General features: G+C 36.5%; 3 protein-coding genes across 3 annotated transcripts; all 3 read right to left on the reverse strand.

Moving 5' to 3' along the window:
- Nucleotides 1-2211: 2211 nt before the first annotated feature.
- LOC107483696 (uncharacterized) lies at nt 2212-8430 on the reverse strand. Its single transcript, XM_052260474.1, has 13 exons — nt 7442-8430; nt 7175-7311; nt 6894-7046; nt 6662-6792; nt 6133-6366; nt 5707-5885; nt 5014-5114; nt 4438-4539; nt 3885-3940; nt 3719-3776; nt 3302-3422; nt 3114-3224; nt 2212-2608 (listed from the first exon to the last, which is right to left on the reverse strand). The coding sequence occupies exons 1-13, from the start codon at nt 7464-7466 to the stop codon at nt 2499-2501; spliced, it is 1518 nt and encodes a 505-aa protein (XP_052116434.1). The 5' UTR covers nt 7467-8430; the 3' UTR covers nt 2212-2498.
- A 7455-nt stretch (nt 8431-15885) lies between these two features.
- LOC107483664 (uncharacterized) lies at nt 15886-16871 on the reverse strand. The gene is made up of 2 exons (XM_016104272.1): nt 16073-16871; nt 15886-15977 (listed from the first exon to the last, which is right to left on the reverse strand). The coding sequence occupies exons 1-2, from the start codon at nt 16869-16871 to the stop codon at nt 15886-15888; spliced, it is 891 nt and encodes a 296-aa protein (XP_015959758.1).
- A 2855-nt stretch (nt 16872-19726) lies between these two features.
- Nucleotides 19727-23765, reverse strand: LOC107483665 (uncharacterized). The gene is made up of 10 exons (XM_021140217.2): nt 23643-23765; nt 23376-23512; nt 23095-23247; nt 22863-22993; nt 22334-22567; nt 21908-22086; nt 21215-21315; nt 20020-20075; nt 19853-19910; nt 19727-19732 (listed from the first exon to the last, which is right to left on the reverse strand). Exons 1-10 carry the CDS (start codon nt 23665-23667, stop codon nt 19727-19729), a joined length of 1080 nt encoding a protein of 359 aa, XP_020995876.2. The 5' UTR covers nt 23668-23765.
- Between the last annotated feature and the right edge of the window lie 653 nt (nt 23766-24418).

Here is a 24418-nt window from a genome sequence, read left to right on the forward strand (position 1 = left end):
TACTTCTAAGAATTATTTAAAAAAAAAATGATAAAGTCGAACTTGAAACTGCATATACTTAAATGAAATATACAAAAAATTAACTACTTAATTAATGAGTACAATAATATACATTTTCTTTCTTCAGATCGTACTTTCTAATTTGTTCATCATGCATGCATGTGGACATGCCAAGGATTCTGACTAATTATTAGGCCTCTTTATTTGCTTATTTAGATGACTAGATGTTTATTGGGTTTTTAATAACTCTATTAACTATTAATGGTATCCACTTCGATCATGATTTGAATTTTCGGGACATAGTAGCTATATATTCATCAAGATTCCATATAGAATTAATCATCTTAAATTATCGTTTAGCATCTTGTGGAATGAAAAGCATAGCATGGTACCACTTACCAAATTCATTGTCAAATTTAATGGATGTTACTCACACTTTAAATCCAATATATTTTCTTTTCTTTTTATTTTCCTCCGCGTACCATCCCATCATATCCCATTTAAACTTTTTTTTTAGTTTTGATTTAGATTTTGATAAATAATTTTACATAATCTTTTAATCAAATTCAAGCGTTAAGATAATTTTTTAAATTGTGAGTTTAAAAATTAATTACTTTTACAGATATGACAATACACGATTAGATAATTGTATATTTTTTTTTACAAGGTCAATATATTTAAATTAAATTCTTTAATTAAACCTAACATAATATCGGTTGATTTTAGACAAGATATCTAAAAGAGGGATAGGTAAAGCATTTGGGCATGATTTTGTTTCTACTTTTTGGTTTTAAGGGTCTTGTCACTTTAAATAAGTTACTTTAATTTCTTATAAGACTCAACCCAAGCTAATGGTGCTTTTGTAAGAGTATGGCTTGAGAATGTTTGTCAAACAAAAAAGATGTCAAAAGAACTGCGTGTAGCTGCTTTGACAAAAGCAACCAAAGTGCCTTGACAGCTTTCCTTTTCATCCACACTCTTTTCTTTATTTGGATTTTTCAGTTTCCTTTTAATTCATTTTAATTATATTCCAATTTCATTATTCAAATATTTCATTTTTTAGTTTAATATAAAGCACGGATACTTTGTTAAGTTGTCGTGTCCGCGTGTCGGACACATTTCGGACACGACACTCACCAACACTCGTCCGACACATGTGTCTGCTGTGTCCAACTGTGTCTTAATAAAAAGTAAAAAATTCTTTTTCAGATACGCTTGGATACACATAAATACCATCACGTGCCAGCGTGTCCAATCTTATTCTTAACATATATTCTTGAAATAAATTTAGATATAGTATATATTATTATTTATTAAAACAAAAATATTTTAAAAACTTGATATAATTAAAATAAGACATTAAAATTAATTAAAAAAATTAATTTATATTTTAATATCAATAAAATATCAAAATATCATTATGATTTATCTAAAAAAGACTTTATATCTCATATGTATGCGTGTCCCCGTATCTTATAAGATTTTAAAATTCTCGTGTCGGCACGTCCCATATCCGTGTCAGTGTCCGTGCATCATAGAGTTTATTTATTTATTTTTGGATTCTGAATTTCTGATCTTGAAGAATGAAGACAAGCAGAAAATTTTCATATTAACACATCTTGTGTTAAAAAGATATGGGTGTGAGAGCATGCTATAAATGATTTTTTTAATAAAAAGTTTATTTATTAGTTTGATCATATTTTCTGAAATTGATGGATTGAGAATCAATTCAAATTAGGTGTAATAATACCTATTTGGTCTTTCAGAGATTTTGTATTTCAATCTAATTTCTTTTTAATCTTTTGCTAAGAAAATAGGAAAAATAGGATATGCACATGCTCAAGGTGGAAAACAAATTTTGAATTTCAATAATTCCAAGATTGCACATGGTGAGAATCAAACCAAAGACCTTAGTGTTTGCAATGTCTTGAAGCTTGGTCATTCACACTTAAGCTAACCAAACAATAATGTTTTTATTTCTCATTAATAATGTTAATTATAGTTTATGTTTAATTAGTTTATAATAAAAATTTCAATTAATTCTACATTTTATGTTTATTTGCTCATGTGAATAATTGCCATAGGACAATTCTCACAAGGTCAAATTAAAATACACAACTAAATTCACCTAATATTATCAAGTTTTTCTAAAGCAAAAATGTTAATAAAATGAGAAAATAAAATCTTAAATGCCAAATAAATATAGCAAAATTCATCCACAATAAAAATCATAAATTCAATAATAACTAAACATCTACTTTCTTGATACCATTGACCAAACACTGAAATCGCAATCCAAATAAATCAAGAAATCAAATCTTAAAATAAAAGCCTATCCCAAGATATATCTAGTTATCTACAACCCTGGTAGTTCAGAAATCAGAAGGACCTAATTTACATTTGCATAGGGCTTTCATTTAAGCATATTACATAAACTATCATATCAAAATTTGGTGTGTATATATTTATAGCATAATACTAGTAGCAGTGTAGGAGCTTCACACACATAACCAGCGCATATAAAATAGTCCTTCATCATGTGATCCAAGCCATGCACTCATACAAGATTCATGCTTGTGTTGGTTCTTTTCATCCTCATCTTTAAACCCTATACACTCAAATAATATAGTTCAAGATTAGCAACCTCTAAAACTATGCTCTCAAAAGTTCCAAGTCGCAAGAAGATTGAAATTACAACTTCTTCTAAAAATCGCACATGGTATAAATTGACCCTAAATTATAAAACACAACTCTGAATTTATTTATGTTACTAAAGTTAAAAAAGGGCAGCCCGATGCACAAGCATCCCATGTTAACACAGGTTCTGAGAAGGGATGCACCCAAAGAGTGTGATGTACGCAGCCTAGCCTGTTTCCACGGCTTGAACCTGTGATCTTTAAGGTCATACGGAGACAACTCAACTGTTGCTCCAAGGCTCCCCCTCTATGTTAAAAGTTAATAGCATCTAAATTCGGGGATAAAATTTTGTGTTTTCTAATTTATGTATGAGCAAAAGTTCTTTAAGTAGATGAAATTGTAGTTTCTTTTTCTCACAAATAGGAAAATTTATTAAATTGAATGGAGAAAGGCCAAAATCATATTGGGGTCACTACCTTTACATGATTGATAGCAAACACTGGAGAGAACTGAATCACAGAATTTTTCCTCAAAAAGAAGTTTGCCAGTTTTGATACTCCACGACCGTAGGTTGCGATCCTCTCCACCTGAGTGAGACAACTCAATCAGAATTTTTCGAAACTCAAGGATGAGAATCAGATAGCATATTTGAAATGACATCCACCTGACATAACAAATCTCTCATCTGGGTCAACACCGAGTTGTATACGCGAATGGGAATTCACATGCCCTTCATAAGATTGAACAGAACCTCTCTGAAGCAGGCGAAGATCATAGAGCCTCATCTATAATCAAAACGAAAAGATCGCATAAGAAATAATTTCTCTCATGCAGTTGGCACATTGAAATGATTGCTACAAAGGCCATTTACGTAACATTTTCTTTCCTAGTTAGCGAGTTGTAGTAACATAAAAGAAGTTCCACCACAAAAAGTGACAGATAAACTAAAGTGGACCTACTTCTGCAGTTTAAATTCAAGCAAATTTCTTTAATTAATATAAATGTCTAGGCATTCTGAACCATGATGAGCAAAGTTAAATGATAAATATTAGCTAGTGGTCTTCCTAAAGAATCAACTAACCGTTCCGTCCATGGAGCTTGCCAAGAAGTACTGATCATCATACTGAAGTGATACCAAACTATTGTCGAATCCGCGAAAAAAGATAAGAAATAGTTGGTCGAAATAGATTAATTTCCAGTTAAGAAACAAGTCGAATAGCAATTGGCAGGGATAAAGACTGACTAACCTGGATATAGATGAAGGCATTCTAATGGTAAGAGAAGGGTCTATATCTCCACTGAGCTACAATCACCACATAGAAGGTCTCAGATACAACCCCGTAGTACAACAAATAAGAAGTTCCATCAGATAAGAAATTTCAACAGACTTAAACGCACAAAATGCAGACGAAACTACTAGATGATTTTAAACAATAAATAATTAAGAAATATGAAGTATTAGGAGTTTTAAACCCTAAACCCTGGTAAAAGTTGAACATTCATTTGTTTTCTTTTTCTTTCCCAAACAGAGTCTCAAAAATCTTATTATTAGGAGTTCCAAACCCGAATTATTTATGATGATATAGATAATTCAGCTTCACCTAATCTTCTAGTCGTTGTTATGCCAAACCTACCAGCTTCGCACTTTGCAGATTTATACACATTGATTTATATATTTTGTATCTACTAACCAATCTTACTATAAAATATTCAGATTGTTTATTGAAAGTTGATCCTTTCCTTAAACCTTTATTTTTTTTTTATATTTTTATTTAAAAAAGAAAAAAGCAAAAAAACCACCTTGAACCATTCTTTACTAGAATTTCGAACTTTCTTATTTGGTGATGCATAAGGTATCCTATGTTCAATAAGTGTTCGCGAGACTCTTTCTCTTTTCTCATGCTAAACAAAAACATCCAAGTACATCAGAAGAAGTCTGGATAGAAAGCCTCTAATAAAAACCATGGGTTCTTAACCAAAAAGAATCCATGAGAAGATCACATCATTAGGGATAAATATCAAGAGAAACAGAAACGTTGACTTTGACAGAATACACTAAATCGTCAAATTTTTCTCCCCTAAATTTGGATATAGCAAACTCTTGCTACATTTTTCACTCAAAAAGGAAAAAGCATCTGGACCTTGTTAATTAGGGGAGTCAGTAGACTATATATAAAGAGAGGAAGGGATTAATATGAAGTCCTGGCATCTATTGTAAGTCATGGAGAGTTGAGGAGCTCTGGCTATTGCTGTTAATCCTATATCAATAAACAGATTCGTTTATTAAAAAAAATCTCTCTTTAATAAAAGAATTTCATTAAGATGGAGAGAATAATAATAATACAAGATAAAAGATGAATAAATACAGAAACTTACTGAATTCACAATCTGCTGTGCAAAGATATCACTTTTACATCGTAAAAACCATGATCTCCTCCCAGTTGCCAAATCCACCAATGCAGCTCCCATGTTGGTACCTATAAAAGATAAAGAACAGCACAAATGAATACTTCACAGAAAATTAGATATACTATATGCTCAGATGTTTCTCGTGGGAAAAGGGTGTATATATATATCACAAACACAATTGCTCATCTTCATGAACTACCAAGACATTTAGTATTTAAACCTTTCCTATGGCCCATTTTTCACATTATCGTATCTTAATTGATATAAATGGAAGCAAAAGGTAAACAGAAGGCACAGGTAAAACAGATCGTTCACAACCACATTGATGTGGGCTAAGTAAATCATTCAATTTAGCTGGACTGCAGGAGTGTACAAGTTAAAAGTGAATAACGGATTCTTGGACTATGAATAGCATCAGTATTTAATTCCAAATTATAATGAATGTGCATTTCGCTGGGGAAAAAATGTTTCTCAATCCAGCATGCATATAAAACTGTTAATTAAAAATATGGTCATAAGTCAGGGCCTAAAACTATTCATCCGCTATGCCCTATATAATAACAAACATGAGACATTACATATTTTGCATGTCCAAAAAGTTGTAAATACAGATTCCATAAAAAATGTAACTTGGCCATATCTGAACAATGTATAACTTACCAATTATAGCCCGATGTCTACTATAATCATATTCTGCTGTCCAAATGGTACACTTGAAAGAAGCAACTTCATCCAGTCTGCTCCATGTGTTCAGTATACCTGACCCAAGATCTAATGATTCCACAAGGCCAAGAGAATAAATTGACCCACCGGATGTCTCTGAACCCAAAGTTGTAAACCTATTCACCATGTTAAGATCTTCCACCTTAAGATTAATTTCAATGAGAGAACTATTTTGTTATGCACTTGTGCAAAAAGAGAGAAGAAAATCTTGATTGTTAAATCTCATATAAAGATTAGAAGTTACTTAATCACATGACGATTTAAAAGTGTTAGGTGAATTTATATTTTAACTTTGTGTGTATACATGTAGAGAACTGAAGTATAGATTGAAGAGAAAATTGTACTAAAAAAGCAAAAGGATACAATGCATGTCCAACAATAGGACCGCCATTTGCAGCATGAGAAGAACACTCCGGGCCTGATCTTATGCAAGATATACCAGATGACATAACCACGGACCCTCCAGTAGGTCTTGAAACTGGACCAGGCACCACATTATTCTCATCAGTTTTCCCTTTAGCATAATTCTTCACACAATCGGGCGTCCACTTAACCTCACCATCAAAATATCCCCCATCCCTTCCAACTTCACAAAGACTGCAAGTACAAAACTTCACAAACAACAACTAGTAAAATAGTAATCAACATTATACATCAAAGTTGAAGTTGATAAGAATGAATTAAGAATCCAAAAATTGAGGTAAATTAGCATAATCAATCACTTAGTAAAAAACTTAGTTGTTGCTATTGTTCCTGTATTATCTCACAAACAAAATACTATTTAAAATGTGAAATATCCAAGTGCGGTTCATGGTAAGCACAAATACACAATACAATAGTAAGAGAAAGCAAGTGCAAGTCCAAATATGGAACACATATAGATGTAGGTTACCTGAATGAGCCATTGGTGCTGCCTGTCAATATAACATCACTATCACATTCACCCTCAAATGTCTGCACACGGACATGCACCTGTTTCAAAGCACTAATACCAATCTTATCTGTTCCCTTATACTTCCATACCTGCAATTCAAAACACCCCCAAAAAAATTCATTTTAAGAAAAATAAAACTTGGTTGTTGAGACTGCTTTTCTTAAACATTTGGAATCACAGAACAAAATACCGAAGGCTGTGATGCTTGTATTTTCCTAAACTCCTCAGTGAAGTTACACTTGTAATTGTGGGAAGCAATGACACGATGACCATCTATCTCCCTAGCCTGAATCAACTTGGAGGTTCTGCTTCTAAGCTTCCTGCAACAACTCCTACTCTTTTCCTAGGTAACCAAAAATTAATCCATCAAGTCTTGATTTTTGACCATGATTACACTACCCAATAGGCCAAAATATTGAAGAATCATTGAACTAACAAAAGGAGTTGCAAATATAATGCTATAATTTATACCTGAGTTGAAGATGTTTGGGATGCTTTGTGAGTAGCATGCTTTGAAGATGAAGATGAAGAATGAGAAGAGCCTGGTATGGGACCTTTGATGGGGAAATACCTATTCTTCTCAGGGTCATAGTAAAACCCAGGAAGATCTGTCACACAAACACATAATTATTAACTAATTAATTAAGAAATTGCATTAAGCTTAATTTTGATTATTGTTGTGGTTATTATTAGGGGGAAAGAAGAATGGTTATGGAGACATGGAACAAATGAAATCACCTGGTGCTGGTGGCGGCGGTGGCATGATTTTGGTAACGAGAACGACCTAACGGCTAACGATTTAATTGATTGACGCGAAGACCTTGTTACCCGGGGGCGGGGGTGAAAATGCCACCGTTTTGATGTGGCGGACTATAACAACTGATCAAGTCTGATATACTGTGACTTTTCTTTGTTCTTAGAAGCAATGTTGTCAGAACCGAACCAGTGATCGAACCGGTCAGGCTACTGGGTCACTGGGTCACTGGTTCAATCGGTGGGTCACTGGTTGAACCGGTTGACCCGGTCCCACATAAGTAAAATGTATAAAATAGCTAAAAACTAAAAAATTAACAGTTAAAAAACATATGTAAACTATCAAACAGAAATCAAACTACCAAAACAGAAATCAAACTATCAAAAAATTATCTTGAAAATCAAACATATGTAACCAATCAAACATGCTCTCAAGTCTCAAGTCATCTGCCTGAAATCTGAATACCATAACTAATCAATCTACAATAATCAGTTAACACTGCTCTGGAATCTGGATAATTAATAAACTGAAGTACTTACCTCCACGGCTGCACGGCTGGACGCCTGTACCCTGGACCTGGAGGGATGGAGCGACGACCGTCGAGCAGAGAAGAGGGAGACCTGGAGATGGCGCGAGGAGCTTCGAGCAGAGAAGAGGGAGACCTGGAGGGATAGAGCGACCAGCGTCGAGCAGAGGAGAGGGAAACCTGGACGGAGACCTGGTGGGTGGCGCACTGCTCGGGATGTGGTGGTGAGGTGAGTGCCGCGTCGTTGAAGGAAGCTGAACGGCGCGACGAGGTGGCTGAAAGCGTGGAGGTGCAGCAGAGTAGGCGAGTAGCAGGGGAGGGACTAGGGAGTCATGGACTCATGGTGGATGGTGCCATGGTGATGGTGATGGTGGGAAACAGGGGAGGGAAGGGGATCTGGGAACTCAGAACTGGGATGGAGGCTAGGCTAGGGTTAACCAAAATGAAAGTATGAAACGCAGGCGCAGCAGCTCTTTTGTTTCTTTTTTTTTTTTAAATAAACGACGTCGTTTTCCTCTAGAAAAAAAAAATTAAATTTCGAACCGGTCCGGGTTAAACGAAACCCGCCGGTTCACCGGTTTTAGTCAAACCCGGCCGGTTCAATTCGGGTTTTGCCGGTTCAATTCCTTGTCCGGTTCGATGCCTGACCCAGACCGGTTAAGGCACCGGTTCCCCAGTTTTCCGGTCCGACCGGCCGGGTCGGTCCGGTTCTGACAACATTGCTTAGAAGATGGTAAATAAATTCTCACCATGCACGTTTTTTAAATAATATAAAAACTGGATTTTTTATTTAAATTAAATAAATATAATATTTACCGATTTAAATGAACATAGAAGAATTTATTAAAGGATTTTGCTAGGTAAACAATGACTTTTGTAAATAATATTAACAGTGGACTTTAGAATTGATCCAACAAAGTAAAAAAATCACTCCACCCCTCAAATTACCTCGTAAACCTTAACATTAGGATAACTATCTGTAAACTTAGTGAATTGAACATCCAGCCATTGTTAACTGTGCATGAGTAAATCAAATCAAAAGAAATAACCATTCTATTAAAAATAATGAACATAATCATCTGCATACCTATTAAATTGAACATCCGACATATCTATTGTTCACATTGTTTAGTATTCTCATTGTCTACCTATACTTTTCCTTTACAAAAATACGTCGTTAGTCACATCTCAAATACAGTGGAGTGCTCCTAAAAATGGCCACATCTCGAGTACATTGACCCCGTTCTATGAAATGGAGTGTGCGAGGCATATCTCGGGTGCACCCGTGATATGAACAGGGGTGTATCTCGAATACAATGCATCCGAGATACGGTTGTTTTCTACTTTAGCCCACTACATCTGAGATACAACCGTGATATGAACATAAGCATATCTCGGATACACTGCATCCGAGATATGCGCATTTTCTGATTCAGGTCAGAAAAGATCCAGGTTACTACCAGACTTGTCCTCTATATGTTTACCCATGTTGGTGTATATTTTTTTTATGAAAATATTATAATGTTGCAGATAAAAAATGGGCCCGTAACATCGAAAGTAACTAGTTATACAGAAATTATGTTTCATTACACATTAAACACATTTAATAACAATCACTACATCAAAGTGACAACATTGGAACAAAAAGGCCTAAATCTTAAACTGCATGCGTCGTCATGGATTCAAATCGGGGGCATAGGGACACCCACGTCTAGTGTGGCCCTCTCCGCGACAGAGCCCACATCCCTTCTCCGCACGCTCAATGGCATCCATCTCATTCCGGATCCGTGTGGATACCGACCTTCCCAATGCCTTCCTCCTCATAGCTGAGTCGGGCTTCAGGCATGCACCGTACCATGGAGGCCACATCTTTTCGTCTGGTATCGGCGAAAACTCCCTCTCATATACCTTGAATACAGAGGCCATCGTGTACACGGGGTCCACGAAATGATCCCACTCAATATTCATAGCTGCACATGCCACCAGGGCATGTCGACATGGGTAATGCAATGACTGGAACAGACCACAATCGCATGTACGCTTAGTCAAACAAACCCGATATAAAGTATGTGACCAACAATCCACCGGCTCCATCTCTTCCACGCTAAAAACGGATGCCATACGATCACAATGGGTGACTCGCAACATCGGCAGGCTCTCTCTGTTCTTATCTATAGCTGTCAACAGTCGCTGCGAGTAGATTTGTTCACCCTGTAACTGAGCACGTTCTTCGCGCCCTCTGTGCACGAACAACTATTACAACCTCTCATACGTTATCCGAACAATCACTGCCATTGGAAAATTCCTCGTTCCCTTCAGCAAGGCATTTATACACTCCGATAGGTTCGTTGTCATCTGACCATACCGAAGACCTTCGTCGCAATGTTGCAACCATAATCCTTCCTGAAACAAAAAGCCCAATCCATAATTTCACGGGATAGTGTACCGAAAGTATACAAGTACCAGTCGCATCCCTCCTTACTTGCACTATAAATAGCATTTATAAGGTACCTCTGACCCTCGGCTGATTTGAACCTGGAATTGAAGTTTGAAGCCATGTGCCGGATGCAATAAACATGATATGCTAACGGGGGAAATGCCCAGAAAACCTTATTAAACTGACTCCACTCTCCGTCAACCATATTTTCATTGTAATAAGGGACAACAATGCATTCGTGGATTGTACCTGGGAGGCACTCCTGCAAAGCTTGTAAGAGCGCCAGAATCCTATTATATGACTCTTCCTAGTCGCCATAGATCTTGGCAATCGCCTTTTGCTTTGTCATCCACACCTTCCGATACGAGGGCTTAAAATGATAACCCTGATGGACAGCACATTGCAACACTATGATAGACACCGACGGATTAGTCTTTATCATAGGTAACACGACCTTGCAAATCAATTCACTATCCAGTTGCGCATGTTCCTAAGACATGATTGGTGCCAGACAGGTATGTGATCCACCGAACCGATGTACCTCCCTATGAATTTTGTTCCATTATCAACAACATACTAAACAAAAAACTAACGTATAGAGTCTAATGCATCTATAATATAACATAAAATATACTAGTAATTCAAATTCTGTCGTAATGCTACACGAAAACTCCATGAACAACCATTGGAAGTATGAAATGTGTTGAAGTATGAAATGTGTTGAACAGGATTATGGGAAGGGAGGGTGTTGAACATGAATGTGGTGTCAGGAAGGGTAGAAAATCGGACCGTGCGAGACTCTAGCATCAACTCGGAGGGTACGAGTTGTGTGTGAGCATCAACTCGGAGGGTACGAGTTGTGTGTGTGAAAGCGGAGGGTCCGAGTTGCTGCATGTTGGACACGCGGCACTCAGACGTTGCTCCCCAGACGGTGCCCCACATACAAGGTTGGTGGATGAGAATTAATCTCTCACCATCCGAGTTTCTCCTTTCAGCCCTCACTTTCCATTTCCAAAACTCCATTGCTCTTCTTCAAACCTCTGCTGCCGGTGCTTTGCATGCTGGGAGAAAGAAAAATGTCGAAAAAAAATAAAATGAAAGATGTTGATCGTCCTGAGTTGCATATTATACACTATCTCAATGTGCCTGAATATGTAAGTTTGTTATCATTTTTTTGAATTTTTATAATTATAATTATTGTTGTTAAAATTTTTAGTAGTTATTATTATTGTTAGGATCTGAACTTAGAAATATATATGGAATAGTTAGGAATAATTTAAATTTATTTTTTAATTTTTTGACTATTTCTGTATGAAATTTGTTATTGTTAGGGTGTTAATGGTTTTTATGTATGTATGTAAATTCTTGTTGTTATTGTTGCGGTGATTAAAAAAAAAACGGAGAATTTTTTTTTATTTGTTTAAATTTTTTTGTATAATTTTCAGGATTTTGTTTTTATAATTTTTAGAATTTCGGAAGAAGTGAAATATTATTAAAATAGGTAGAAAATAAATTTTGAAAATGAACAAAGAGTGCCGAATTGTTAATAAATTTTGGATACAGTATGTTAATTTTTTTTGGAATAAATTTATAAATTCTTAATTATTTATAATTGTTACTGTATTAGTAAATATTATTGTGGCTACAATAAAATAATAAAGTGTTAAATAAGAACAGCATAATTTTCGAAAACGTGTTACCTTAAATAATTGTAATTATCATTATAAGAGATGTTAATTTATTTATTGTTAAATTTATTTAAGTAACGTGTTAATATTTAAACAAAATAGTGTGAGTTGATGACTAATTACTTGTTTTGTCTTTTTTAGAAATTAAGAATGTTGACCTGTGACCATCCACTTCCCCCGGATCGGTATAACGATCGGGTGGAAGACCATTTACGAGTTACTGGCTTTTATCATGCATCTCAAATTGGTGTCGTACAAAATCAGAAAGCACTCGTGAATGCTCTAATAGAACGGTGGCACCCTGAAACACATACGTTTCACCTTCCAATTGGTGAGTGTGCCGTAAGTCTTGAAGACGTGGCTCTAATTCTTGGTCTCCCGGCGGATGGTCTTCCAGTTACTGGGATGACAATGAGTAGCTTCTCTGCGCTGGAGGCAGAATGTTTGCATCAATTTGGAGTGGCACCGAGTAAGGTAGAGTGTAGAGGATGTTGTATAAAACTGACTTGGCTGCGGGACCTAAAAGAAAACATTCAGTTGAATGATGAATTAAGTATACAGAGGTACGTGAAGTGCCATATTATGTTGCTGATCGGGACGATCTTGTTTGGGGATAAATCTGGGGCAGGTGTGCACTGGAAGTTTCTACCCTTGCTTCGTGACTTTGCCAGTATTGGACATTATAGTTGGGGTTCGGCATGCCTTGCACACCTCTACAGGGGGTTATGCAGGGCCTCTCGTTATAATTGTAAGGAAATAGATGGTCCAATAACACTTTTGCTTGCTTGGGCGTGGATCCGACTGCCATATCTATCGCCGATCCCGAGAGAGCCCCATAGCTTTCCATTAGCCAACAGGTAATGTCACGTTACAATGTACTCGTAGCTTTACATTTTAAATTCAGTTTATCTAATTGAATATGTGATATTAGGTGGCGTAATTGGGAGCGTGGTGATCGACGATATAGGTATTTGAATCTAGCTCACTTTAGGAAGGCCTTTGATGAACTCCAGGAAGGCCAGGTGTGGTTTACTTAAATATTTATGATTTTGGGTTAATTTAATTAGGCATTTTTATTGTTATTGATGTTCTGGGTTGTATTCATGAGTATCTTCTATTTTTTCCAGTTTGTGTGGGTTGCGTATGCTGTGGATCGCGTGGATCCGAACATAATTCCTCCTGAGATCTATATGCAATCGGTTGTGTGGTCTGCAACTGTTCCGTTGGTGTCATTTGAATGTATCGAGTGGCATGCTACCGACAGGTACAGGAGACAGTTCGGTTTCGTTCAGGAAGTACCTCAGCAGGTGCAAAGTCTTGACAAGGCGCATGGAGAAGTACTGACTGGTCCTAAGAATCTTAACTGGGCCACAAGACCGACTCATTCAATTTGGGTTATGCATTGGACAAACAGGTATCACTACGTTCTTTCTGAGCTTCCCATGCCTTCACAGCATCCATTGGAAACTTATATGTACTGGTACCGGTCAAAATATGGTGACCACTTGAATTTGTCGAATCTTGTGGGTCAAGAAAGTGATGACGATAATCAGGATATGGATGAGGGTAATCAGGATATGGATGATGGTGGTGAGGGTATGGATGAGGATAGTCAGGACGGGGATAATGACAATGAGGAGCTGGAGCCACAGCCGGTGCCGCCACCTAGTTCAAATCCAGTTCCACTAGAACAACCTCAGTTTTCAGGCCAGTATGTACCTCAGTCACAGTTCTCCCCGTCCGTTCCAATGCCGCAACAATATTGGGGTATGTCACAGTTTGAAGCAGGAGAAGGAGGTTCTTTTAGTCAGTTGCTTGAGTTCATGGGTGCAGATGCTGGACAAACACAATATACCAATCAGCCTGATTTCTTGGCAGGTAGATATTCATTGGATGCGAGGCTCCCGTGCCATACCTCATCGGTTGCTTCCGGAGGGTTCGTATCTGTCGATTCTAGTAGAAGTGTAGGTGGACGCGGAGTTCTTAATAGTCAAAATCCTAACCGTGTTGACATGGGACCACTTCAAGAAGATGATAACCCACTCGAGCAAGAAACTAATGCATATCTAGTGGATAACCCGGATGACGAGGATGATGATGACGAGGATGAAATAGAGGAGTTCGATGAGGATGAGGAATCCCGCAATGATGGTATTATGCTTCGTATTTTCCTTTACATATTCGATTTTATGTTCATTCTGTGTTCATAAGTGGTATCCATGTTGGTTTGAGTACCTAATGTTACTATATTTAACTGTTATCATTAATTTGGGTTCATTAGTGGTATCCATGTTGGTTTGAGTACCTAATGTTATTTTATTTAATTGTTTTCATTAATTTGGGTTCATTAGTGGTATCCATGTTGGTTTGAGCACTTATGTTATAATAATTAATTGTTATTATTAATTTGGGTTCATAAGTGGTATCCATGTTGGTTTGAGCACTTATGTTATAATATTTAATTGTTATTATTAATTTCATTTTTCTGCTACACAGGCGGGGCACAAACTCCGGATGACAAAGGCAAAGGTTACAATCTGAGGATTGATCCACCACGTCGTAGCGCTAATCGCTACACGCCGTCTGTGTTAAAAAAGGCCGCAAAAAAATGCAAGAACTTAGTGAAAGATGTAAAGTGGTCAATGAGAAAGTAGTTGTGGTGTAATACTCTATTTATGCCTTAAAAATTGTCTACAATGTCTATATTTATTCGCATCTGTTGGCCATTATGTATGCATGACTTGTAGCATTTACGGTTTAGGGTAATTATGTATTAATACTGATCTGGAGTATGGTTTGTTTAGAGTAAGTATGTATTAATAAATTTGACTACGGACTTTGTTTTAGTAGTTTGTTTGTTTAGAGCTTTTATGTATTTATGAAGTAATTGTAGGGATTAAATATGTCGACTATTTTGGTTTATGTCAGATTATAAAATGCTACAGATGGAGAGTAAGGCTGGGTTGCCGTAGTTTATAACACAACACAGAACAGGTTACATATAACATACTTGCTTAATTCAAATGCACAACTCATGACAAACCATATATTGCCACATAGATAAGTAAGAATAACAATGTCAACGCAGAATAAGAATCTACTAATGCTCTCTGTTGGCATTTGCACCACCTTGCTGACGGCATCTGCCACGGCTGTGCCCCTCAGCCCCACAAAGCGTACATCGCCTAGGCCGACGTAACATCCGTGTGTCCATCTCGTTCAAGAATCGCGTCATTTTTGGGCGACCTTTCCCGAGGCGTCTCAAGAACGGATTCGGGATGAACCGAGGTCCGTTGTAAGCAGGCCATGTAGTAGGGTTACCTAATGGCCTAAACCTTGCTCGGTACACCCGCCGAACTTGGTCCATCTTATACACATCATGAACATACACTTGCCAATCCAGTCGCTGGTTGGCACAACATGCAAACACATGTCGACAGGGGATCCGGTCCACCTGGAACTCACCACAGTCACATCGAAGCCCACGTAGGTCAACTGCAAACTCCATGCCACTTGGCATCTCACGCACCTCAAAGACCTCATTCTGCCAGTCAAAGCAACTAACCTGAATATTTCCTGACGCAAGCTGGTTTGCATGCAACTTGGAGGTAACGACATCGGAAAACACATGGCCAGCATTAATCCGGGCTTCCGCTTCCGCTCTTTTTCGGGTAAACAACTCGTTCAGTCTGTAGAATGTTGCCTTCACAAGGGCAGTCACAGGGAGATTGCGTGCACCCTTCAATACTGAATTGATGCATTCCACTAGATTTGTCGTCATATGACCCCATCTATATCCACCATCAAAAGCCAACGTTCTCGTAAACGTTGGTAACGCACCTCGTACTCACGCACCGTTCTCGAATATCCTGCAGGATAGAAATCCATAATTGAGACAATGTTGGTCAACACACGAATTGAATCGAACTCTGATATTAAATTAATTAGCTACTCTGATAGTTACCTATGTTGACGACCAGTTTCTGCAAGTACGGCGCCTTGAATTTCCTCAAAAAATTCGACTCTATATGCCTGATGCAAAACATATGAAAGGCTCTCGGAGGTGACCAAGCCCCGTTACTCCTTTCCACAGCTGCATTTATGGATTCGTGACGGTCGGATATGAGCCCCACACCATCCCGGGTGACAACGTGCTGACGAAGGTTACTCAGAAAAAAGTGCCACGCATCTGAAGTCTCTCCCTCCACAATTGCAAACGCAATTGGGACGATATTGTTGTTGCCATCCTGTGACACTGCCACTAGTAGACAACCCTTGTACTTTCCGTACAAGTGAGTCCCATCGACCTGGACAACTGGCTTACAATGTCTGAAAGCTCTAATGCAAGGGTAATAACTCCAAAAGACACGATGCAATACCCGAATATCAGTCACCAGGTCATCACCTTGATATGCAGGCATAGTCTCAAAATGAACCACAGCTGACGGCTCCTTCTGACACATGGCCTCAAACCATATAGGCAACGCTTCGTACGATGCCTCCCAGCCACCAAATATTTTTTCCACTGCCTTTTGCTTAGCCAACCATGCTTTCCGATAGCTAACAGTGTAGTTGAACTTCGATTGCACCTCTGCTATAACCGATTTTACCTTTAAGGCGGGGTCAGCCTCAACCAACGGCTTAATTGCTTCTACAATCGTAATTGAGTCCAGCTTAGAATGATCCTGAGAAATTGTTGCTCTGGTACATGTGTGACTGCCATTATACCTCCTTACAACCCAACAGTACTTCCGGCTGATCATGCTAACCCGGATAAGCCAATCACATCCTGACCCATACTGAACACACTTCGCATAAAATGTCAATGGCTCAGACTCATACACCCGATAATCTACGCTTCTTCATATAGTATACTCTTTTATCGCCTTAATAACAGCGTCCCTCGAACTGAATTCCATCCCAACGGCAAATTCACCATCTGCGACAACAGGAATTTCTGCGGGCAGCCATACAACAAATTTTAGAAACATAAATATTAAAACATTCGAAAAAAAAGGTAAAACAAATGATGACTACATCAATTATAATGAAACCATCCAAGCTAATTATTTTTAACTAATTAACTAACAAATATTTGTATTCAACTAATCAACTAACAGATCCTAATTTTAATTAAACTAATTTAGTAGTTATATTTCTATTTACTTAATTAACTAATCAATTCCTATTTATATTCAGTTAAATTTAATTTAAAGAACTTTATCAGATTTAACAAATTTTAATTTACCTAAGTTACCTATGTTGACTTAATAATATACTAACTTACATTTAATTTAACTAAATTTAACCCCGTAAAGAAATTTTAATTTAACTAACTTATATGTAATTAATAACTTCCAATTTTACCAATTTTAATTAAACTGATTTTCTAGTTACATTTACTTAATTTACTAATAAATTCCTATTTATATGGACTTAATTTTAATTTAACTAAATCTAACCAATTTAACAAATTTTAATTTAACTAATTTACTTATATTTACTTAATAAATTCCAATTTAACCAATTTTAATTAAACTAATTTACTAATAAATTCCAATTTATAATTACTTAATTTATTAAATTAACTCATAAATACTAACGGATATTTAACTAGTTTGCTACTTAATCAATAAATTCTAATTTAAGTTTAACTAAATCAATAACTCTCTTATAAATTTACTATCTTAGAGTTAAATACACAAATAGGTAACCAATCTTTCGTATAATTATGGAGAATTACGTACCAGTATTTATATAATCCGGAAACTCCGGAACATGCATGGCTTCCAAATCCAAAACTCGCATGAATGATGGCTCCTCAAACGGCACATCGTTTGCCAGAGCAGTTGCGACATCAGACACATCCGGAGCCATAGCTCCGTCACCTGGAACCTCATCTCCATCTGGACCAACAGCTTCGTAGTTGCTTTCGAACTCTTCCTCACTGTCACTATTGTAATCCTCCCGTAGAATATTACGGTCGGCCTCACATTGCTCAAACTCCACATACAACTCGATGAACGATAGTTGTCTCCGATTTTCAATATACATGGAAAACATATCTTGCATGCTCACTTCGTCCGTTACATATTTCGTTTGAAACTGGACGAATCCACCAAACACTTGTATAGGATTTCTGTATAGAATACATGATATCCTTCTTGCTCTCTCGGAATCAATCTTTTCACATATCACACCCTTTAGCTCTTCAAATGAGATTGTAAAAGGAATCACCAGATCTAACGGATTCTCACAAACAAATGTTACTCCTTCAGATGTTTGTAACAAAATCTGACCAAAATAATACACCTTCAATAACACTCTGTCACTCATTTCCCTCAATCACATTAACAACCTCATAAACTTGAGTTTCAGATTTTTGACTCCTTTGATAAACAAGAAACGAAAGAGATGAGCTACAAAACGAGAGGACCGTTGTTGAAGAAGGAGAAGAAGACGATGCGAGAGTGATTGCTCTGATATGCATTTTCACCAACTTTTATTAAAGTCCCAACCAAATCGGACCGTGCGATTCCCTAACTGAATTCAAAAAAATTATATAATAAAACATGTCGGACCCTCCGATTTCACAACGCAAAAAAAATTAAAACCATCAACTCGGATGGTACGATTTCCATCATCCATAAATTCGTCATCACTCCTTCCACAAATCGTACCTTACAACTTCTTCTAAAAATCGCAAGAAGATTGAAATTACAACTTCTTCTAAAAATCGCACATGGTATAAATTGACCCTAAATTATAAAACACAACTCTGAATTTATTTATGTTACTAAAGTTAAAAAAGGGCAGCCCGATGCACAAGCATCCCATGTTAACACAAGTTCTGAGAAGGGATGCACCCAAAGAGTGTGATGTACGCAGCCTAGCCTGTTTCCACGGCTTGAACCTGTGATCTTTAAGGTCATACGGAGACAACTCAACTGTTGCTCCAAGGCTCCCCCTCTATGTTAAAAGTTAATAGCATCTAAATTCGGGGATAAAATTTTGTGTTTTCTAATTTATGTATGAGCAAAAGTTCTTTAAGTAGATGAAATTGTAGTTTCTTTTTCTCACAAATAGGAAAATTTATTAAATTGAATGGAGAAAGGCCAAAATCATATTGGGGTCACTACCTTTACATGATTGATAGCAAACACTGGAGAGAACTGAATCACAGAATTTTTCCTCAAAAAGAAGTTTGCCAGTTTTGATACTCCACGACCGTAGGTTGCGATCCTCTCCACCTGAGTGAGACAACTAAATCAAAATTTTTCGAAACTCAAGGATGAGAATCAGATAGCATATTTGAAATGACATCCACCTGACATAACAAATCTCTCATCTGGGTCAACACCGAGTTGTATACGCGAATGGGAATTCACATGCCCTTCATAAGATTGAACAGAACCTCTCTGAAGCAGGCGAAGATCATAAAGCCTCATCTATAATCAAAACGAAAAGATCGCATAAGAAATAATTTCTCTCATGCAGTTGGCACATTGAAATGATTGCTACAAAGGCCATTTACGTAACATTTTCTTTCCTAGTTAGCGAGTTGTAGTAACATAAAAGAAGTTCCACCACAAAAAGTGACAGATAAACTAAAGTGGACCTACTTCTGCAGTTTAAATTCAAGCAAATTTCTTTAATTAATATAAATGTCTAGGCATTCTGAACCATGATGAGCAAAGTTAAATGATAAATATTAGCTAGTGGTCTTCCTAAAGAATCAACTAACCGTTCCGTCCATGGAGCTTGCCAAGAAGTACTGATCATCATACTGAAGTGATACCAAACTATTGTCGAATCCGCGAAAAAAGATAAGAAATAGTTAGTCGAAATAGATTAATTTCCAGTTAAGAAACAAGTCGAATAGCAATTGGCAGGGGATAAAGACTGACTAACCTGGATATAGATGAAGGCATTCTAATGGTAAGAGAAGGGTCTATATCTCCACTGAGCTACAATCACCACATAGAAGGTCTCAGATACAACCCCGTAGTACAACAAATAAGAAGTTCCATCAGATAAGAAATTTCAACAGACTTAAACGCACAAAATGCAGACGAAACTACTAGATGATTTTAAACAATAAATAATTAAGAAATATGAAGTATTAGGAGTTTTAAACCCTAAACCCTGGTAAAAGTTGAACATTCATTTGTTTTCTTTTTCTTTCCCAAACAGTCTCAAAAATCTTATTATTAGGAGTTCCAAACCCGAATTATTTATGATGATATAGATAATTCAGCTTCACCTAATCTTCTAGTCGTTGTTATGCCAAACCTACCAGCTTCGCACTTTGCAGATTTATACACATTGATTTATATATTTTGTATCTACTAACCAATCTTACTATAAAATATTCAGATTGTTTATTGAAAGTTGATCCTTTCCTTAAACCTTTATTTTTTTTTTATATTTTTATTTAAAAAAGAAAAAAGCAAAAAAACCACCTTGAACCATTCTTTACTAGAATTTCGAACTTTCTTATTTGGTGATGCATAAGGTATCCTATGTTCAATAAGTGTTCGCGAGACTCTTTCTCTTTTCTCATGAGAGAAGAAGTAAACAATGGGGTAAAAAAAATCTCTAACATAAGGTAATTATATGATATCATCACTGCCTAAACAAAAACATCCAAGTACATCAGAAGAAGTCTGGATAGAAAGCCTCTAATAAAAACCATGGGTTCTTAACCAAAAAGAATCCATGAGAAGATCACATCATTAGGGATAAATATCAAGAGAAACAGAAACGTTGACTTTGACAGAATACACTAAATCGTCAAATTTTTCTCCCCTAAATTTGGATATAGCAAACTCTTGCTACATTTTTCACTCAAAAAGGAAAAAGCATCTGGACCTTGTTAATTAGGGGAGTCAGTAGACTATATATAAAGAGAGGAAGGGATTAATATGAAGTCCTGGCATCTATTGTAAGTCATGGAGAGTTGAGGAGCTCTGGCTATTGCTGTTAATCCTATATCAATAAACAGATTCGTTTATTAAAAAAAATCTCTCTTTAATAAAAGAATTTCATTAAGATGGAGAGAATAATAATAATACAAGATAAAAGATGAATAAATACAGAAACTTACTGAATTAACAATCTGCTGTGCAAAGATATCACTTTTACATCGTAAAAACCATGATCTCCTCCCAGTTGCCAAATCCACCAATGCAGCTCCCATGTTGGTACCTATAAAAGATAAAGAACAGCACAAATGAATACTTCACAGAAAATTAGATATGCTATATGCTCAGATGTTTCTCGTGGGAAAAGGGTGTATATATATATCACAAACACAATTGCTCATCTTCATGAACTACCAAGACATTTAGTATTTAAACCTTTCCAATGGCCCATTTTTCACATTATCGTATCTTAATTGATATAAATAGAAGCAAAAGGTAAACAGAAGGCACAGGTAAAACAGATCGTTCACAACCACATTGATGTGGGCTAAGTAAATCACTCAATTTAGCTGGACTGCAGGAGTGTACAAGTTAAAAGTGAATAACGGATTCTTGGACTATGAATAGCATCAGTATTTAATTCCAAATTATAATGAATGTGCATTTCGCTGGGGAAAAAATGTTTCTCAATCCAGCATGCATATAAAATTGTTAATTAAAAATATGGTCATAAGTCAGGGCCTAAAACTATTCATCCGCTATGCCCTATATAATAACAAACATGAGACATTACATATTTTGCATGTCCAAAAAGTTGTAAATACAGATTCCATAAAAAATGTAACTTGGCCATATCTGAACAATGTATAACTTACCAATTATAGCCCGATGTCTACTATAATCATATTCTGCTGTCCAAATGGTACACTTGAAAGAAGCAACTTCATCCAGTCTGCTCCATGTGTTCAGTATACCTGACCCAAGATCTAATGATTCCACAAGGCCAAGAGAATAAATTGACCCACCGGATGTCTCTGAACCCAAAGTTGTAAACCTATTCACCATGTTAAGATCTTCCACCTTAAGATTAATTTCAATGAGAGAACTATTTTGTTATGCACTTGTGCAAAAAGAGAGAAGAAAATATTGATTGTTAAATCTCATATAAAGATTAGAAGTTACTTAATCACATGACGATTTAAAAGTGTTAGGTGAATTTATATTTTAACTTTGTGTGTATACATGTAGAGAACTGAAGTATAGATTGAAGAGAAAATTGTACTAAAAAAGCAAAAGGATACAATGCATGTCCAACAATAGGACCGCCATTTGCAGCATGAGAAGAACACTCCGGGCCTGATCTTATGCAAGATATACCAGATGACATAACCACGGACCCTCCAGTAGGTCTTGAAACTGGACCAGGCACCACATTATTCTCATCAGTTTTCCCTTTAGCATAATTCTTCACACAATCGGGCGTCCACTTAACCTCACCATCAAAATATCCCCCATCCCTTCCAACTTCACAAAGACTGCAAGTACAAAACTTCACAAACAACAACTAGTAAAATAGTAATCAACATTATACATCAAAGTTGAAGTTGATAAGAATGAATTAAGAATCCAAAAATTGAGGTAAATTAGCATAATCAATCACTTAGTAAAAAACTTAGTTGTTGCTATTGTTCCTGTATTATCTCACAAACAAAATACTATTTAAAATGTGAAATATCCAAGTGCGGTTCATGGTAAGCACAAATACACAATACAATAGTAAGAGAAAGCAAGTGCAAGTCCAAATATGGAACACATATAGATGTAGGTTACCTGAATGAGCCATTGGTGCTGCCTGTCAATATAATATCACTATCACATTCACCCTCAAATGTCTGCACACGGACATGCACTTGTTTCAAAGCACTAATACCAATCTTATCTGTTCCCTTATACTTCCATACCTGCAATTCAAAACACCCCCAAAAAAATCCATTTTAAGAAAAATAAAACTTGGTTGTTGAGACTGCTTTTCTTAAACATTTGGAATCACAAAACAAAATACCGAAGGCTGTGATGCTTGTATTTTCCTAAACTCCTCAGTGAAGTTACACTTGTAATTGTGGGAAGCAATGACACGATGACCATCTATCTCCCTAGCCTGAATCAACTTGGAGGTTCTGCTTCTAAGCTTCCTGCAACAACTCCTACTCTTTTCCTAGGTAACCAAAAATTAATCCATCAAGTCTTGATTTTTGACCATGATTACACTACCCAATAGGCCAAAATATTGAAGAATCATTGAACTAACAAAAGGAGTTGCAAATATAATGCTATAATTTATACCTGAGTTGAAGATGTTTGGGATGCTTTGTGAGTAGCATGCTTTGAAGATGAAGATGAAGAATGAGAAGAGCCTGGTATGGGACCTTTGATGGGGAAATACCTATTCTTCTCAGGGTCATAGTAAAACCCAGGAAGATCTGTCACACAAACACATAATTATTAACTAATTAATTAAGAAATTGCATTAAGCTTAATTTTGATTATTGTTGTGGTTATTATTAGGGGGAAAGAAGAATGGTTATGGAGACATGGAACAAATGAAATCACCTGGTGCTGGTGGCGGCGGTGGCATGATTTTGGTAACGAGAACGACCTAACGGCTAACGATTTAATTGATTGACGCGAAGACCTTGTTACTCGGGGGCGGGGGTGAAAACGCCACTGTTTTGATGTGGCGGACTATAACAACTGATCAAGTCTGATATACTGTGACTTTTCTTTGTTCTTAGAAGATGGTAAATAAATTCTCACCATGCACGTTTTTTAAATAATATAAAAACTGGATTTTTTTATTTAAATTAAATAAATATAATATTTACCGATTTAAATGAACATAGAAGAATTTATTAAAGGATTTTGCTAGGTAGACAATGACTTTTGTAAATAATATTAACAGTGGACTTTAGAATTGATCCAACAAAGTAAAAAAATCACTCCACCCCTCAAATTACCTCGTAAACCTTAACATTAGGATAACTATCTGTAAACTTAGTGAATTGAACATCCAGCCATTGTTAACTGTGCATGAGTAAATCAAATCAAAAGAAATAACCATTCTATTAAAAATAATGAACATAATCATCTGCATACCTATTAAATTGAACATCCGACATATCTATTGTTCACATTGTTTAGTATTCTCATTGTCTACCTATACTTTTCCTTTACAAAAATACGTCGTTAGTCACATCTCAAATACAGTGGAGTGCTCCTAAAAATGGCCACATCTCGAGTACATTGACCCCGTTCTATGAAATGGAGTGTGCGAGGCATATCTCGGATGCACCCGTGATATGAACAGGGGTGTATCTCGAATACAATGC

The sequence above is a fragment of the Arachis duranensis genome, chromosome 4, assembly GCF_000817695.3.
Source record: "Arachis duranensis cultivar V14167 chromosome 4, aradu.V14167.gnm2.J7QH, whole genome shotgun sequence".
In the NCBI taxonomy this organism is placed as follows: domain Eukaryota; kingdom Viridiplantae; phylum Streptophyta; class Magnoliopsida; order Fabales; family Fabaceae; genus Arachis; species Arachis duranensis.